At 27.5% G+C, this 18,771-nt stretch overlaps 3 protein-coding genes across 4 annotated transcripts; 1 reads left to right on the top strand and 2 right to left on the bottom strand.

Moving 5' to 3' along the window:
- Positions 1 to 6,584: 6,584 nt before the first annotated feature.
- On the top strand, positions 6,585 to 8,107 carry OCT59_027119 (uncharacterized protein; the record flags this gene model as incomplete). Its single annotated transcript, XM_066136732.1, has 2 exons — positions 6,585 to 6,841; positions 6,943 to 8,107. 2 exons carry the CDS (start codon positions 6,585 to 6,587, stop codon positions 8,087 to 8,089), a joined length of 1,404 nt encoding a protein of 467 aa, XP_065993192.1. The 3' UTR covers positions 8,090 to 8,107.
- A 2,780-nt stretch (positions 8,108 to 10,887) lies between these two features.
- OCT59_027120 (uncharacterized protein) lies at positions 10,888 to 11,860 on the bottom strand (the record flags this gene model as incomplete). 2 transcript variants are annotated; one of them, XM_066136733.1, is made up of 2 exons in its annotated part: positions 10,888 to 11,634; positions 11,846 to 11,860. In XM_066136733.1, the coding sequence occupies 2 exons, from the start codon at positions 11,858 to 11,860 to the stop codon at positions 10,888 to 10,890; spliced, it is 762 nt and encodes a 253-aa protein (XP_065993193.1). The 2 variants fall into 2 exon arrangements, with proteins under 2 accessions (XP_065993193.1, XP_065993194.1); XM_066136734.1 differs by lacking the exon at positions 11,846 to 11,860 and having other exon boundaries at positions 10,888 to 11,097.
- Positions 11,861 to 13,387: 1,527 nt separating this feature from the next.
- Positions 13,388 to 17,097, bottom strand: OCT59_027121 (uncharacterized protein; the record flags this gene model as incomplete). Its single annotated transcript, XM_066136735.1, has 18 exons — positions 13,388 to 13,410; positions 13,680 to 13,688; positions 13,762 to 13,883; positions 13,949 to 14,123; positions 14,186 to 14,319; positions 14,403 to 14,496; positions 14,567 to 14,743; positions 14,820 to 14,981; positions 15,070 to 15,264; positions 15,336 to 15,486; positions 15,550 to 15,590; positions 15,660 to 15,729; positions 15,967 to 16,016; positions 16,121 to 16,127; positions 16,208 to 16,301; positions 16,387 to 16,400; positions 16,734 to 16,784; positions 17,053 to 17,097. The coding sequence occupies 18 exons, from the start codon at positions 17,095 to 17,097 to the stop codon at positions 13,388 to 13,390; spliced, it is 1,614 nt and encodes a 537-aa protein (XP_065993195.1).
- Between the last annotated feature and the right edge of the window lie 1,674 nt (positions 17,098 to 18,771).

Consider the following 18,771-nt stretch of genomic DNA (forward strand, 5'->3'; position numbering starts at 1 on the left):
ATGCCCTCATTAAATTTATTCTAAGAATCGAACTCGTGTCTCGAAGTGGTAGGTGCGAATTATACCACTAAATCAAGCATGCATTGTCACTTGACTCAGCTGCGTTTTAAATATTCCTTTTTGCTGCGTCTACATCTGCGGTTTATCATGTGTTTGTTAAATCTACGGTTTTCCTGTACCGGATTTCACTTCGGTCTTTCTTAGGAAATTTTCATTAGTTTTTCCTATTTTCGAAAATTATTTTTATGTCATGTGATTTTATTTCACATGATTATAAATTATCTTTATTTTTCTAAGTCCATTGATATTATCCTGATAATCCTGACTATCATAATCATATTGGTCATATTGGTCATTATAATTATCATATTCCACTACATTGAATCCTCGATTATTGTTTTGGTGGTTTGGTGGTCTGTTATAGTTATTTGGTCTTCCATTATAGTTATTTGATCTTCTATTATAATTTTGATTATTTGGTCTTCCATAGTTTCTTTGACCATTATTTACCCTACATTCATTTGCATAATGTCCTGATTGTTTACAATTATAACATGCTCGAGGTGGTGGTCCTTGTCTATTATTATTGTTTGGTGGTCTCTTTTGCCCTCCAAGTTGATTTACTAGTTTTACCTCTAATTTTTTAAACATGTCGGCAAGGTCATCCTCATAATTTTTCTCCAATGGTTTTTCAAATATATTCTTTGGCTTGTCATCTTGTATATCGATTCCTTTTCTTTGGGTACTAACTGATATACCACGTGTCTTTCTTATTAATTCATTAGTAGCTTCCTCCTCTCTTCTTGCTGTATTCACTGCATCATTTAAATTTGCTGGGTTTTGTCTTCTGACTTGATATCCCAATGTTGGTGTTAATCCTTCGATATAATTATCCACTTGTAATTCATCGTCTAATGCATGGCCTCTGGTAGCTATCCTTAATATTTGTCTAAACCTTATCGTATATGCCTCAACATTTTCATTTACTCCTTGTGTTATTTTCCTTAATTCTAACATTTTCCTTTTTCTAACATCTTCCCTGGTAAATCTTTGTTTAATCCTATGTTTTAAATCATTATCATTATCGTTATCTTGCCAATTTACCAAATGACCATTGTTTGCTTCCTTCTTTTCATTATACCATTGTGCTGCTGCACCTTTTAAACAGGTAGCTGCCATTGCTGCTTGTCTAGCTCCATTTGCTCCTGCTGCTTTTCCTATAGCAGTAAATGCTGTTTCAAATTGTCTTACCCAATCGTTTACGTCTTCTTCTTCCTTTCCATAAAATTGTGGCATACTAATTATTCCTCCAGCTACATTTCCTGCATCCTCAATTGCGTTTGCTAATGGGTTGGCTGCGACTAATCCAGCCCAATTACCTCCTATATCATGTCCTGTTGCTGCTAGTAAAGCCGCTCTAAAATCTTCCCTTACTTCAGCTCTTGTTGCTCCCATAATTATTGGTACTATTGGTGGGATTGGTGGTATCGGTGGTGTTAAAGGTGTTTCAAATAAATTTTCTATATTATAATCAGATATTTCACTTTTATCCTCAGAATTTGATTCTGAACTTTCACTTGAGTCAAAACCAGGTCTATTTATAATGTTTTCTTCATAAGGTTCTTCAAAATTTTCATTGCTATTGGTATCATTTGGATTTAAAATTTCTCCATCTTTTCCAGATCCATCTGATTCTTTTTCAGATTCATTTCCACTACTTTTACTATCCTCAATTCTAGCTTGTTGTTTTAGAAATTTATCCAATATCCGTTTTAAATTTTTCTCCAAATCATTTTTATTTCCTTGGAATATTTCAATAAATTCTTGATCCAATATTTCTCCATCAGTATATCCCATACTGATTAACCTTAATAACTCTCCATCAGTTATTTCTATTTTATTATCATCACATATTTGTTTTAATCTTTTGACCCTGATATCAATTTCATTTTCGTCATTCTCACAATCCCTACACTTGGTTTTTCCTTCGTCAAATTTATTGTTCATCCATCTTATTCCACATTCATTACAAAATGTGGTATTTTCATTTATCCATTCATATAATTTTATCCTTAATTCTTTGTCATTCGTATCCATTTCCTGGAAATATTTTTCCATAAATTCTGTTGTTAATATCATACTATTGCTTATCCTGAATTTTCTTATTCTCTCTATTTCTGACACATTTAATTCGTATCCTAGTTTTTCTAAGTCATCCTTTAATTCTAATAATTCTTTTTGTTCACAATTTTTACATTGTCCAATGTCTGCTATCATATCAGGTAACTTTCTATTCTTACAATTTCCACATATTAATGTTTCTTTTGTTAACCATTCATTTATTTCATCTTTTAATTTTTCATCACTTAGTCTCATTAATTCGAAAAATGTACCTAAAAAGTCCTCTGTTAATATCAATTCTATCCTTATCCTTAGGTCCCACATTCTTTGTATATCTTTGTCGGTGAACCTTCCACCCATTTCTTCAATTTTTCTTTTTAATGATTCCACTGTCCATTCGACATCATCCTCTATTTTTATTTCATAATGTATACTACCATCACTGTCCTCTAATTCATAACTTTCAGGACTATCACTTTCTGGGTCCTCAGGTTCCCTTGTAAATTGTTTGGTGTCAATAAATCTTTGTCTTACTTTCTGTATCAATCTCTTCCATGCATCCTTTCCTTCTTGAGTGAATGCCTCACATCTATTCTGGTGTTCTATCTGGAGTATTAATTCAACTACCTTTTCACTCCTCAACAGATCTTCTGTTTCTTCATATAATAAATCCCTGAATAACTTTATTGCTAACTTCTTAACATGTATTGCTTTCATTTCATTTTCCAATATCGTGTTATAACAATCCCAAAATTTTTGAAATCTATTTTCAACATCCCAATCTTCTAAAATGTATCCATGTTTCATTATTTCTGGACATCCTATCAATCGATCAAATACTTCATTTTCCAAGTTTCCTTCAATACAATCCCTTACAATTACTACAATTATTATTCTCAATCCTTTTTCCTTCATTTTTGGTTGTTGTCTGTACCTTATTGATTCAATTATTCTATCTACTATATTCCTACATTTTCCTTTATGTATTGTATCCTCCCTTTCTCTATTGTCCATACTTAATAAATTCAATAATTCTTTATGTGTTACATTATTGTACATTAGTATTGTATCCTCGAATTTAAATAAAGCATCCCAAAATTTCTTGAATGCTGCTGATACTTCTCTTTCTATTGGATTACATATTTCACATGCTAAACATTCCTCTGGTTCTATCACTCCTAGGTCATGTTCTTGTTTATGGTTTATATATTCAGCGTTCCAAACATGGTACCATTCCATTTTAATAAAATTCTCTAAAAATTTTCACATCTTTTACTTTTTATCCTTCTTTTATATTTTATTTGACCTATACTGGGCTTGCCTTTACCTCATTTGTTCATTACTGAGTATGGTAGTTTACAGGTTTGTACAAATAAATTTATATTCCATAAAATTTTCCAACCTAAGGTTGAAGTGTGAATCCATATTTGATTTGTCCGATTATTTGTTGTATTTCCAAGACTGATGTATCTTTCCTCGGTGTCAACAATTCATTTAATAAGTGGGAGATTCAAATCTCCCTCTTTCATATGCTCCTACTACGCCTCTAATTCTATCATATCCTAAAATTTACTGTGCTTTGATAATCTTTAATTAATAATCTCGACACCTGTATTGACATTTTATATAATTTTACTACGCTACAAAATCTCTTATCATTTATATCCTTATTAATTTTTAATAACTTTCCTTGAATATATTTGTCCAGCAAACATTATTTTAATTTTTGTTAACGTTAATCATGATTTTTCTTGGGTACCCTCACACAGAATTGTTTTTGAAAGTTCACACAGAACTATTCTCAATTGATCACACAGAATACCTCAATTGAGTTCACACAGAAAAAGCTCACACAGAACTATTCTCAATTGATCACACAGAAAACCTCAATTGAGTTCACACAGAATTACCCTACCATCGTATTTATAGTGTCGGTTTTTGGGTACACTTTTTATCCTTAACTTAACCTCAATTATTTATAAAAATTATTTTTAATCCTTAATTCATGGAACTTATTTACAATATTCTATTAAAACCCCTTCTAACTTGATTAGCCTCGCATTTCCCTTGATAATCAATTACTACCATACATATTTGGTTCATATGTATGAAAATTATTATAATAATAATTTTTCATTGACTTATCAGCCGGTGGTCAAGTTAGATCAAAAATTTAATTTTTAACATTATCTCTTTATACATTTATGGTCATACTCACCCAAATTAATACCTTTTACCTTGGTAACCATTATTTTCACGTATCCTTTAAAATATTTAACTTTATTTTATTAAAATTTAACGTTAATACACCTTAAATTCTTTTTTAACCAAGACTTAGAACTTTTAATTTTATAATTCCTTAACTTCGTCGATCCTTTATTTGTAACTTCTAATGATCACGTGGGGTGATCATTTTCTTTTCTCAGAGATCCTGTACTTATAACCTGTAGTGATCATGTGAGGATGATCACTTTTCCTTTCTCAGAGCATGCACCACTTGTAACACCTGAGCCCATAGAGAATTATGTTTGCCACCTCAGGTATTAACAAAATGACTCTTTATTAATAATATAAATAAATACAATAATATGCTTGGTTTAATAACATTAAATGCTAAAATAAATAATTCAAAACAAAATTCGTCCGATTTTCTCTCTTTTCCAAAAGTTGATCTTCACGCCCTTTTATGTTTGTTTTTGTGTAACTAAATTCGTAATTTCGATTCATGGATTTAAATTATTAAAGTATTTCCATTGTTTTAAAGTATTTCCATTATCTTAATTTTGTATCCATTTGATCATCATAAACTCCTGAATTATGATTTATAATATTAACGTAGATATCAACAAATTAATCACTTGACACCTCAGATCACTTGATTTCATTCAATTTAGTATCTTTCGGATCTTCATTTATCCCTAAATCTCGTGACTAATAGTTTAAGGTCATCACGGACCAATTACCTTGATCCATGTGATTATTAGTTTAACGACTTCTCGGTCCAATTATCCTTGATTCTCATGACTAATAGTTTAACGACTTTTCGGTCCAATCAAAATAAAAATAAAAATAAGTTAAAATTTTATACACTAAGACTAAATGTAATACTGCGCCTCACAATTAATAAATTTACTAGATATACTACGGCATTACAGTGTTCCGATCCCAAATCCGATAACGTATCCAATATTTTTAGGCGGATAGGATCTGATGAACAGTTTACAACATTGTATTCCATTTATTAAATTCTATAATTTAATTTATAATTTAATTTTGAAAATTTTTCAAAGTGTTATCTTGTAAAAACTTTACCAAATGTATTATAAAAACCTATTAAAATATTTTTTGAATCTCGATAACAACGATTCAAATTAAATGCTCGTATGACTACTAAAAAATTAATTTTAATACCGAAATCATCACATCTTAACAATGCTCAAAATGGATCAATAGATTAGGAATTACAGATGAGGCAGGAAATGAATACAATTCAAATTGTGATTTTGTGGATCTCATACGTCTAAAAAATTTTATGAAATCTGTGATAGTTAATTAGAAGACTTTTTTTTATATTGGTATTTTATCTCATATCATTTAATTTCAATTTTATAACCAAATAATCTGGAGTAAATTCTGGATTAATTATGCCCAATAAATGATCATTGAGCTCCTCTTAATCTTTGGAATCATTAATTATTGACTAACAACTCAAAATTTCGACTCTGATTATTATATACAGGAAGTACAGTACATTTTTGAATAATTAATAAAAATTTGGTTTACCTGGGTAGTGTATATGCCATATTATTTTCTTGTTTATACTGTGTATTTATTACGTTCTTTTATGTCCTCTTATCATTCATGCTAATGGTTTCGGATTATAAAATTCTTTTTTCTATTAAAGCAGTTATAATTCAATCAAATAATTTCGAGGTCATAGTTACTTGTTCATATACGAAATAAATGATTTGTAAAATCATTAGAACAAGACAAGTATCATGTAAAGTATACGTATGATATTTTTTTATTTTTTTTAAAAAAAAATCTTTCATTATTTTTCTCGAGAAATATGCTGTACGTCCGAGTCTCATTTACATCTCAATTAGTAATTTTAAAGAACTTTTGTCAATTTTTGTCTATTCTCGTCAAATTTTCTAGAATTCAACTTGCAAAATAGGAATTGTATAAGGTCTTATAAATTAAATATTATTTACTATAGATGATAAAACTTTGACAAAAAATATTTATTTGAAATTTTTTATCTTAACGGAAAAGAATGATTATCGCTAATTTCAAGATCTGCAATGATGTCATTATTTTTCATATAAACACAAACTATCAAGCATCCGGTGCTACATGTACGTTGTTCCAGATCAACAAGCTGCAGCGGTAATTATAAATAAGGCTTAATCCTTTTCATTTTTTTTTCATTTTTTTTTTAAATTTATTAAATTTATTAAATCATGGACGATAATAAATTTTTAACGAAATTATCACAAAATTTACTTGATGTTTTAAATGATGAAGAATATTATGATGTTACTATTGAAGTTGGTAATGATCCTTACATAAAGATATTCCGTGCTCATATGGTTATCTTACACTATCGTTCTACTTATTTAAGAAGAATTTTATCAATCAATAAAAAGAAAAATGATGGAACTTTGGTACATATAAAATTACCAAATATTTTACCTGAAATTTTTCAAATAATATTAAGGTAAGAATTAAGAAAATAATTAAATTTAAATTACCAAAATGATAATAAGATAAAATATTTTTTTTAAAAAAAATTTTAAAAATTTACACTTTTTATTTTAGATATATTTATGGTGGAAAAATTTCTTTAGAGGAATATGATACTTCAGATATAATTAAGATTTTGGTTGCTGGAAGTGAACTTGGTCTCCAAGAATTAATCACTTATTTACAATCCTTTTTGATTGAAACTAAGGCAAATTGGATGGAATTTAATTTTAATTTGATATACAAAACAAGTTTTGAGAACGATTCTTTCTTAGAACTTCAAGAATTTTGTAATAATTTAATAACAAAAAAGCCAAACAAGATATTTAAATCTCTAAATTTTTCTTTGATTCCAGAAAAACTTTTGGTTTTACTTATTCAAAGTGATAATCTTCAAATGGACGAAATTCAAGTATGGGAAGAAGTGCTTAAATGGGGACTTGCTCAAAATCCAGATCTTCCTTCTGATCCTACAGATTTTTCAAAAGAAGATTTTAATACTTTGAAAAATAGTTTACAACATTGCGTTCCACATATTAGATTCTATAATTTAACTTCTGAAGAATTTTCAGATGAAGTGTTACCTTATAAAAAAGTTTTACCAAAAGAATTATATAAAGATTTATTAAAATATTTTTTGGATCCCAATAACCAATCAATTAAAACATCAAAACCTCGTATTACCACTAAAGAAATTAATATTGATTCCAAAATCATTACAATTCAACATTCCGAATTAATCTCAAAATGGATCGATAGATTAGAAAATTCGGATGAGATAAAAGATACTTACAACTTCAAATTGTTACTTCGTGGAACTCGTGATGGATTTGCAACTAAAAAATTTCATGAAATCTGTGATAATCAACCTCGCACTGTGACAATAATTAAAGTGAAAGATAGTAAGGAAATTCTCGGTGGATATAATCCAATTAAATGGAAATCGGATAAATCTTCTGGCATTACTAAAGATAGTTTTATATTTTCTTTTAAGAATAGGGATAACTTTGAAAATTATATTTTAAGTCGCGTAGAAAATGAAAATTATGCTACATTTAATGATCATGATTTTGGTCCATCATTTGGTATCGATCTTATTCTTTATGGAAACAGTGGTAAATGTAGTAAACGGGCTTACGAGAGTCAGATCAGAGGAGCTAGTAGTATATTTTCTAGTTCATTTTTTGTGGAAGAATACGAAGTATTTCAAATTATAAAATAAATATCATTTAAAGTTGTCAATTTTAGTTTTTTTAAAGTATTTATTTTATTTATTAAACGCAACTTAAAATTGGTAATATCATACGGAACTTTGTTTATGTTAGTACGGGGCTAATGTGTGTGAGCTTTTTTATCTATTTTTCTTAATAAACATTTTCCGCAAAATTATCAATAAAAAAGTCACGTATGGCCTTTAGGAAACTTTATAATTTAAGATCTCTTTACTTGACCAGCGATAGTAAATAAAGTTACTAATTTTTTCCCAAGTTTTATAACACAAAGTTTTAAAGACGCTATGACAGAGTACAATTATAACATCTTGTAAAAAAAAAATTCTCATGAAATGGTTTCCAAAAATTGAAATGTTTAAATTGGTTTTTAAGTTCATACCAGGCCTATGATTCCGTAGGACTTTTACTGTTGTTCATCATTAAGTATGTCTTGACGCTTATAAATTAGTACAGATAGAAAAAATTTCAATTGTTTTTCTTCTATTTTATATTGAGTTATAAACTTTTTGAAGTAAAATCACTAAAATTATCGTCATTAATGCCTTTAGCATTCAGTTATCGACGTAAACTCGTTCTATTTCTACATTAGAATACGAAATATATTTGCACAGTGGTGCGTTATTTGTTTTTTTAAAAAAAGTTTATTCCTATTCTAGATATTCCATACAATACTTAATAAATGAACAAATTATAAATAAAATATGATATAATAAATAAAATATAGTCAAAGGTTATTAAAGTCATAGCTTTTTCATTAGGATCGTTTATGTTGAGAAAAAAATATTGTTTTATGAGCTAAATTTTGAAAGAAATTATATAAAGAAAATTACTGAACTCGTAGTATTACCCAAAAGCTTAAAAGAATATGATAGCTTAACAATATCTGAACTATATATAGTAAAAGCATAAAGGTGAAAAAGTAAAAATTGATTGATAGATGTTCAGAAAATTATAAAAAATTGTTGCTTTCATTGTATTTGTGGGTATAATTTTCGAATTTATAATAATTACTTATTATAATCATCAAAGCCTTTCAACAGAGAAAATTGCTGTAGTATCTAATTATATTAATATAATAGATAATGATTTATACACCTAAATATTCAGTTTTCTATATTCATTGGCTTACCAATTTTATCGGAGAAAAATGCTGATAAAATTGCTTTGCTGATAAAATTGCTTCTTACAATCTTGAAATTTTTGCCAAAATTAATCTTTTTCTATATAAAAACTGATGATGTAAGAAAAAATAAACAAGTGACTATTTAATGGTTTACAACATGTAATAAAAAATTGCTTTAATAAAATGCTATACTCTGTATCTCAATGGCTATAAATAATAAGTAGCTGTAAATTTATTCATAAATAGGTAATAAAATACTTTATTAATGTTGTAGGTGGAAACGGAATCTATGTGGATTCCGAATCCACATATGTGGATACGGGATGGGATGCTGGCCAGAATTAAAGCATAGTGGATTTCGTAATGCTGGCCAAGATTATTTTAAATTCTAATATTATTACCATTGTTTTATAAAATTATTAAAACACTAAAAGATTATTATACCTAACTTATAAATCTATAAATTAAAATGATATCAAATTTTTTTTTTTGTATGTTATAGAAATAGATATTTATTTAAAACTTAATTTTATCTTAATCACTAGTTGTTGAAAAATTTAGAATTTATATATAATTTACTAATGAATGATATTTTAAGATTATAACAAAAAAGAATTATAAGCTAAAAATAATTTTTTTTTTATAAATATGTTAAACAGTAAGTATTTTATACGGCGTATGAAAATGCCTTTTATTTAAATCACATGAATGACAAATTTTTTCATTACAATGTATTTTTAAAGGAATTGAATTTCTCAACGCAGATCAGCGCATCGAAAAAATTATGGTCCGAAAAATATATATATTTTTTTTTGTTGTTTCTATTTTTTGGTTAAAGCTTTCTTTTCAGTAACTTTAATGAAATATTGAAATATTGGAAAAGTTTTCGTCTAAAAAATATTTGTCTAGAAAAATAATAATTTTTTTGGTAAAATAAATTTCTAAAATAAAACAAATGAAACCCAAATTTAGTAAATCTAATATTTCAGTTACTGATATAGTAAACACCAAAAATTGCTCATATTGCAATAAACCTTTTACTGAAAAATTATGGTGTAAAAAATGTATTAATTCTTTAGAAAAATCAGCAGAAAATGGTAATAAAGTAGCAATATTTAATTTAGCTAAAAGGTTTACAATGGGGAAGGAACAGAAAAGAATTTAGAAAAAGCCTTTTATTGGTATCATAAAGCAGCAGAAAATGGTGATATTTATGCAATGAATTATTTTGCCAATAGATATTATTATGGAGAAGGAACAGAAAAGAATTTAGAAAAAGCCTTTTATTGTCCCAGTAAATAGTCATCATTTGTAATTTATATTATATTCATTTGGAATATGTGTACAGTTCACCCTCGCTATAGTGAAGCTCATGGGCTGAAAACTAAAATTCACTATAGTAAGGGAATTCACTAATCACGTATAGTAAATAAAGATAAGATTTTCACTATATTAAAAATCCATTATTATCACGTGATGTATATTATAAAGTAATAATTAAAAGTCACGACGACTAAGCTTATTTTTATAAAAAACACATGCAATAAAATAAATTTTCTTTGTTTTTTTGTAAACCTGCGCATAAATACTTTTTATATTTATGTCACTCAAAGATTATTACTTTATTAAGTATGATAAACGCAATACTGCAAATCTGTAATACAATCATTTATAAAGACTATCCTGATCAATTTGGTATTCAATAAAACCTTCACACTCTTCATGATTATAAAAGTCCCCTTCGTTAAAATATAAAGTTTCAAAATTAATATTATCAACGTCCATAATATTATCTTTATCACCTATTCTATTCATATTATTATTATCAACACCATCAACGCTATCATTAGTTTTAACAAATAGGTCTAAACTCATTTGCTTCTTTGAAAAAAAATTATTTCTGTAAACTTCCCTTCTAGCTTTTTTCATAGCTTTAAAAGCACCTTTATCAATAATATCTTGACTTTTATTTTGTTCTAAATAAATAAAAATTTTATCAAACGCGGCCAAAACTTCAGAGCTAGATACTGAAGTAATTTCCCTATCACTTTCATCATCAGAAATGGAGTTATTTTCTTTAAGAATGGCAACTATCTGTTCTTCAGTTAGTGTCTCACCAGTAATTTCATTCTCCTGATCTAATTTAATATATTCTTCAGCGGTAAGGGGATGTATATATTCAAGTTTATCAATTAAATCTTGGATTTCTTTACGTTCATTCTCTTCACGTTCATTCTCTTCTATTTCATCTTGAGAATCTGTATCATCTAATGGCAAAATTCCTGCATCTCTCCAGCAGTTAAATATAGTTTGAGAAAGAACTTTATCCCAGGCTGATACCACATACTTAATAGCTTTTTTGATATCAATTGGTGACTTACTATTGCCTGTTTCTTGTTGATAATCAAAGGCCTTGATACGATTTTTAAGGAGCAATTTTCGATAGTGTGCCTACAAATATATAAATATGGTAAGTTTAATTTCGTAATAATTAAAAAATTGCATTAAAATTTTTCAGAATTAATTACCTTAAAACTATTAATAATACCTTTATCACAAGGTTGCAGATGCGCGGTTGTGTTAGGAGGTAAAAACTTAATTTCTATATTAGTCAATTCTACACCTTCGTATAAAGCATGAACAGGAGCGTTATCTACAAGAAGAAGAATTTTTCTTCCTTTTAATCTCATTGTTGCATCAAATTGACGAATCCAATCATTCCAAATGGAGACTTGCATCCAAGCTTTTATATTCCAGTAATATTCTACCGGTAAAGATGACTTGGGTAAGTTTTTCAAGGGACGAGGGTTTTTGTATTTATGAATAAATACTGGTTTAAGCTTTTCTCTACCAGTTGCATTAGAACGAATAAGAATTGTCACACGATCTTTTGATTGCTTTCGTCCAGATATAGGTTTATCAGAAATCGTTCTTTTAGGTTCCATTTTCCAATACAAACCAGTTTCATCACAATTGAAAACATCATCAAGACTATATCCACAAATCAAATCTTGAAGCTCTTTCCTAAATTCATCAAGTTTCTCAAGTGGTGCACTTGCAGCCTCTCCTTGCTTTAAATAACAAGAAAGATTGTGCCTTTTTTTAAATCCATTAATCCAACCATTACTTCCTTTAAAATTTTCAATCTTATATAAAGATGCAAACATCATAGCTTTTTCATGTAAAACTTGATCACTAATATCAACACTATTTTCCAAAGCTTTTAATACCCATAACGTAAGTGCTTCTTCAATTTCTGGAAAAATCACCCTAACTTGTCTTTTACCTTTAGCTTCAGGTGCTTGGGGATCAATTTCAAGCCATTTTTGTGAATTTTTTAACGTACTACTAATACATCCTTCACTAACATCAAATAATTTCGCTAGTTCTTTATTTTTTAGAGAAGGTTCAGTAACTTTTTTAAGACATATTTCATGTTTTTGGGCAAGAGTCAAGGAGGCTCTTTTTGGCAAAGTTTTTTCTTGGGATATTATACCTTTGCCTATGGTTATTTGAGTACGCGAAGTTCTTTTATTTTGAGTTTTGGGCATAGTGTGTGAAGAAAATAATTAACTAGATCAGGATTACTTTTATTATAATCAAAATAAAATATGATACTTTTCCTTTTTAGTTTAAATCACGAAAAAATTCTAGCTTCTAAAGGCAAATTCGAATTCAAATAAATTATACGTGATAAAAAAAGGTAGATAGACAAACTGTACGGTACGATCAGCTGAACTGTACCAGTGTTGGCAAATTTTGAGGTCATTTCACTTTTTTGAAATGACCTTAGGTCATTTTGTATATGATCACGTGATATATTCATAGTAAAATCATGACGTAATCAGGTCATTTAAAGGTCATTTCAAGGTCATTTGCCAACACTGAACTGTACGGTACGATTAATTATAATAAAATCCATACAGTACAGTATAGCACTTATATATATATATATACATATAAGTCTTGTATTGTACCATACAGTTAAATTGTAACAAATTTCGTACAGTACAATTGTAAAAATAAATGATTATCACGTGATTCTTATATTAAATTCACAATTAAAAAAGTTCTTTATTAATAAAATTATAAATAAATAAATAGTTATATTAACTGTTAACGTGCGCAAATATTTTTATTATTGTCATTGGAAAATTACTTTATTTTACTTCGAACATGCTGCACTCTCTATAAAAGTAATTGAAAATCATGTTGAAAAAATTATAAACCTAAGAGTTTGTTTCTTTTCTCAAGCAGTGCAATTTCCCTTTCAAGCTCATCATTTGCCTGCTTTCGAATAGCTAGTGTTTCTTGCGCCAAAGTATTAACTTTTCTTTGTTGATCAAAACATGGATCTCTGTTTGATTCAATAATTTCAATAGTATCATTTTCCTTATTATGAGAATTACTTTTTTGTTTTTTTACTGTACTCAAGGATGAAGTTTGTTTACATTTACGCTTTTTTGCTAAAATAATTAAAATACAAATTATTACGTTAAATATATTTTAAAAATAATTAAAATAATTAATTATACTTACCCGCTCTTTTCTCAGCTTGAATTGATCGTGCCAATTCAGATTTATCTCTATAAGATTCAGGAATATTATATTTTTCATAGACATTTCCACTTTCCCACTGTCGTTTATCAAAGTTACATCCTCTAAAAAAAAGGAATTTTAATAAATATTTAATAAGTTTTATATACAAACAAATAAAAAGTTTTACCTAACAATTCCGGCAAGAAGTGATAAATTACGTCCATCATGATTTACGTTTGCATGTGCACTTTCTCCCACATTGGTATTATTTGGTGTTTGATTCCAAATAATATGATCCATTTTGGTAAATGCAATTGATATACCCGATAGTACCCATGAAACACGTTTATCTTTTACCCAAGCTATAAAAAAAATACTTTAATATTTGTTTGAATTTTGACGAAAAGTTAAATTTAATGATTACCTTCTGCTCCTAATTCGCCACTAGATTGTATTTTATCTAATACTATTAACACTTCTTTTTGTGCATCTAAAGTTGGTACTAAATACATAGCACTTCGAATTTCACTTGATATCTGCTTATTTTTGTCAATATTTCTAAATAAAAAAAAATAAAATATGATTATAAATTAGTAATTAATTCAATTAGATTATAAAAAATTATTAATGCATCTAATTACCGCTTATAATGAACTTGGCAAAGTTTATATATATGTTGTAAATGCTCAACTGGCGTTAAATTTGGATACTTTGAATTTAAATATCGACCTAAACCTAATTAAATATTAAATTTTATTAATACCTATACTCAAATAATTCGAATTTATACTGTAGTTTAGCTTACCTAAAGCTTGCCCTTTGTGTTGATCTGCGATAATACATCCCAAACCCCTTCCATGAATATGATAAAAATTAAATATTTCACCCGTATCTTTTTCTATGCAATTAAACAAGTCTTCAAATAGGTTTTGATATGCATCAGCCGTCTCAATATTTGTAAATATTCGTGCAAAAGTTAAAGCTATATATATTTTTAAAGCAATTAAATTAAAATTATAAAAAATTAAATAAATTAAAGTAAATAAAATTTAACTCACTTTTTTGTATTCGTGATACATATGCTGATACTTCCCATTCATTTGTAACACCATGAATTCTTTTGAATGCCATATCAATTTCAAAATATGTCAATTCAGGAATTGCTTTAAGTTGTTGCTTTGTAGCACATACAACAATATATTGGCCACTATCAAGAAATCCTGTAAAATAAAATAAATTAAATATAAAAAATTAAATTACGATTAAAAAAGTGATATAAACGTATTACGCGTAATACAATTTACTTACGAATTGATCGAATATATGGATCTTCACTTTTTTCATGTTTCATAAATTCATGTGTAACTCCCAAGATATTTTGTCCATATGGATATTGTGAACGCCGAGTTTTGCCAATATAATAATCAATTTTAGATTGATTATTCAATGATGGATGTAATTCACTTAATTGTTTTCCATTTAAGTAGTTTTGAATCATTGTTCCTATTTATTTTATATTATTTTAATTAGCTTATATAAATAATTATGATTTATATTTGTGTAATTTAACTTACCAGTTAAAAACTTTCTTCTTGTTAAATCAAGAGTATGTTCATTATTGATTATATTTTGAAGTTGATTTTTGATATTATATGGGGTTTTATAAGGTGGTGGAGGTGGATGATTATGTTTTCCCACCGATACAGTTGCAATAAATGGGCATTCCTTTAAATTTTCTGGAATTATATGGTAGAATGTAACCGGACATGCACTAGCCTTCTTACTCACAGATCCTTTAACAATTCGATTTTTGACTTTATGCAAAAATGCTAATGAAACAATAATTATTAATTATTTTAGATAACAAAAAGAATACAGTTATTAATTAATTTACTTACGACATTCATCAGATCGTGCAATATTAGGTCGTACCATAAAACACTCATCTACCGTATTAACTTCATCGTTCTGCAATTTAAATATTAAATTAATTTATTTATTTTAAAAATATATGTATAACACAGCAAAAAAATATTTATAAAAATAAATTTGAACTAAAATTTTTGTGCGAAAAAAATAAAATTACATAAAAAATCATTTTCTATCGAATTTAGAATTAAAATCCACTATGCTAATTGCCAAATTTAGTTAAAAACATTTTTGTATAAAATTACTTTTTAGTGAAACGGATCACCAGATTTTTACCTTAAAATCGATACCATAAAGATGATAGGAATATTCACTAAACATCGTTTCTAATAATTCCAGATCAACATTATTTGGAATTGTTAAATATCGGTGTTTTTCTTTTGGTTTCCAATTAGTACATCCAATAAACTTTTTTTTGATGTTATTAAACCAGCCACCTGAAAATATTATAAATTTTAGATAATTAAATAATAATAATTATAATTTTAAAAGAACTTATTATATAATTTATACGTACTTGATTAAATTCACATAATTTTGGTATACCGTTACATTTTACTCCATTTTGATCAATATATTCACAATGACATTCATATGCTTTAGCGAACACACTACAAAATAAATTAGTTATTTTATGAACTTTAATATATTATTATATAGTATTTATAAATTAAAATAAATATATGAATTACTAACCAAAGAGTTGTTTTCTCATGAAATTTTTCATTGGCGTCAAATATATTTTTGAAAAAGGATTTAGAAAAATCCACAGATGTATGACCAACATCTAATTCTTTGGACGCAAATTCACATACTTTAACACTAAGGCAATTACGTTGTTCCTTGGATACTCTGATTCCAGGAAAAAAATCACAATTTTGTACTTTGCGAATTGTACCATTGCCTCCATATGAATATTGAATATTATTCATAGCAAACGCTTTTTGTGCTTCATTCTCATCCCAACCTGATACATTATAAATACTTGCGAAACCAGTTTCAGATGTATTAGGATATTCTTGAAATTCTAAATAATAGTGAACCTCAGATGCCGTTAAATTTCTACCAAATTTAGCAGTATTTTGGGTAGGCCACTATTGAATATATAAAATATAGAAATAATAATTAATAAATATAAAGTTTAATTTAAAAAATTATTTTGGTAATTTTAATGGTACTAAATACAAGGATAAATGCTAATTTTAGCATTAGAAACATATTTCTAAGGAATCTATTCATGTAAAATATCTGTTATACAAAAAATAAATACTAAAATTGGTTTATTGCGGCACTTTCCGAAATTGACCACCTGCTGAAACAACTATTTTGACCTTTTCAGCATGTTTAGCCCAGGTTATATACCTCTTCGATAATTTCTTTATTGACTTCGGTAGAAATTTCTGCCATTTTTGTTGTAAGATTTATATGTATAAAGTCTTTGTTGACTTTTAGACGTGTTTCTTTGACGTGTTTCTTTGGGAGAGTGAGAAAAAAAAAAAAAGTCTGATCATAGATCGTTTGGTTGTACAAGTGTTATACTGTACACTGTACTAAAATTTTATTGTTACATAAATGATCGTACAACCACAAATGTACAGTACAGTTCAGCTGATCGTACTGTACAGTTTATATGTATACTCATAAAAAATTCACTAATTAATTGTGTAACATTTGAAAAATTCGTTATAGCAAAAATCTTTACTATATCAAGGGTCATTTTATTAACACTGGTTCCAGTATTTAAATTCGAATTACGAGATACAGAAAATTTATTATAAAATTCACTATATCAAGAATTATTATTTATAAAAAAATCCGTACCTAGACTTTTCTTCATTATAGTAAGTTATTCACTATATAAAAATTCACTATAGCGAGGGTGAACTGTATATTGTTAATTTTATATACTAAATTTGAGCCACTTAATAAATTTAAAAAAATATTTTTTAATACTAATAGCCAATTTGCAATTATTTTAACTCCTTTTGTAGTATCTTTTTTGTGCAATTTATCTTGAATACAGTTGGATTTTTTACTTCAGCATCTACGTTTATGAATATGTCCACTCAATTGTTTATACTGTAACAGGTACAACAAATAAATTTTGGCTTCTTTATTTCGTTAAAAGCAAGCTTTGGTATAATTTCTTAATGCATTATAATACACCATCCCGTTACAAGATATTTGAGTATTTCGTCTATATTAATCGACCAAAATGGCTACTACATCCTTCCCCTGACTAAAGAAAGTTACAAGTTTTTGCATCCTATACATCTTTGATGTTGGACTATTGCATTTGTAAATTCTTTATAAATATTTTTTTCTTTGGGATTGTAAATGCGAATCACAAACTCCTAATTTTAAATGATCATTAGATTCTTGTTAAACTGCATCTCGACTGATCTATTTGCCATATTCCAAATAAATTTCACATTTTTCTAAGTTTGAAAGTTCCGCCACATCGTCTAATTGTATCATCAATAATTACACAAGGTGAAAGAAAGTGCATTGTATTATTTTGCTAGTAGATCCTTCATTTCATTGGTCTCTTTCTCCATATTGCTCATCATCAAAATTTTGCTCATTATTGTCTTGTTATAATTCTGCCTCAATACTACTATCATATTCGCCTATACATGCTTTCATTTCAATATATCATCACCTTTATGAGCTAGCATCACGTTTAATGCATTATTAAACCTAATGGTAAATTATTCAAAATCACTATAAGTTATATTCTTGAAGTGTCAAGATCTGACATTGTTAAAATCCAATTTTGGGCTTCTGATTGAATAGTTTGCAATTAAAACTCACGTCAGTGAAAGTAATACTTGTATTAGAATATTTCAATCGTTAGTTTTATGTTACTTATTTCGTAAAAAAGGTGTTACAATATGTAAATTAGGTGTTACCTTTGATCTGAAATTTTCTAAATTTTGGCCGGCATTGTAATTTGCCCAGAGCTAAGAAAGTTTTGGCCAGAATTACAATTTAAAGATCGTTAACCAAATGAATTAATTTTGCCGATTTTGTATTTTATTTACGCATTATACACTTTAAGACAATACTATATTAACATTT

This window comes from Rhizophagus irregularis, chromosome 7 (assembly GCF_026210795.1).
Source record: "Rhizophagus irregularis chromosome 7, complete sequence".
In the NCBI taxonomy this organism is placed as follows: domain Eukaryota; kingdom Fungi; phylum Glomeromycota; class Glomeromycetes; order Glomerales; family Glomeraceae; genus Rhizophagus; species Rhizophagus irregularis.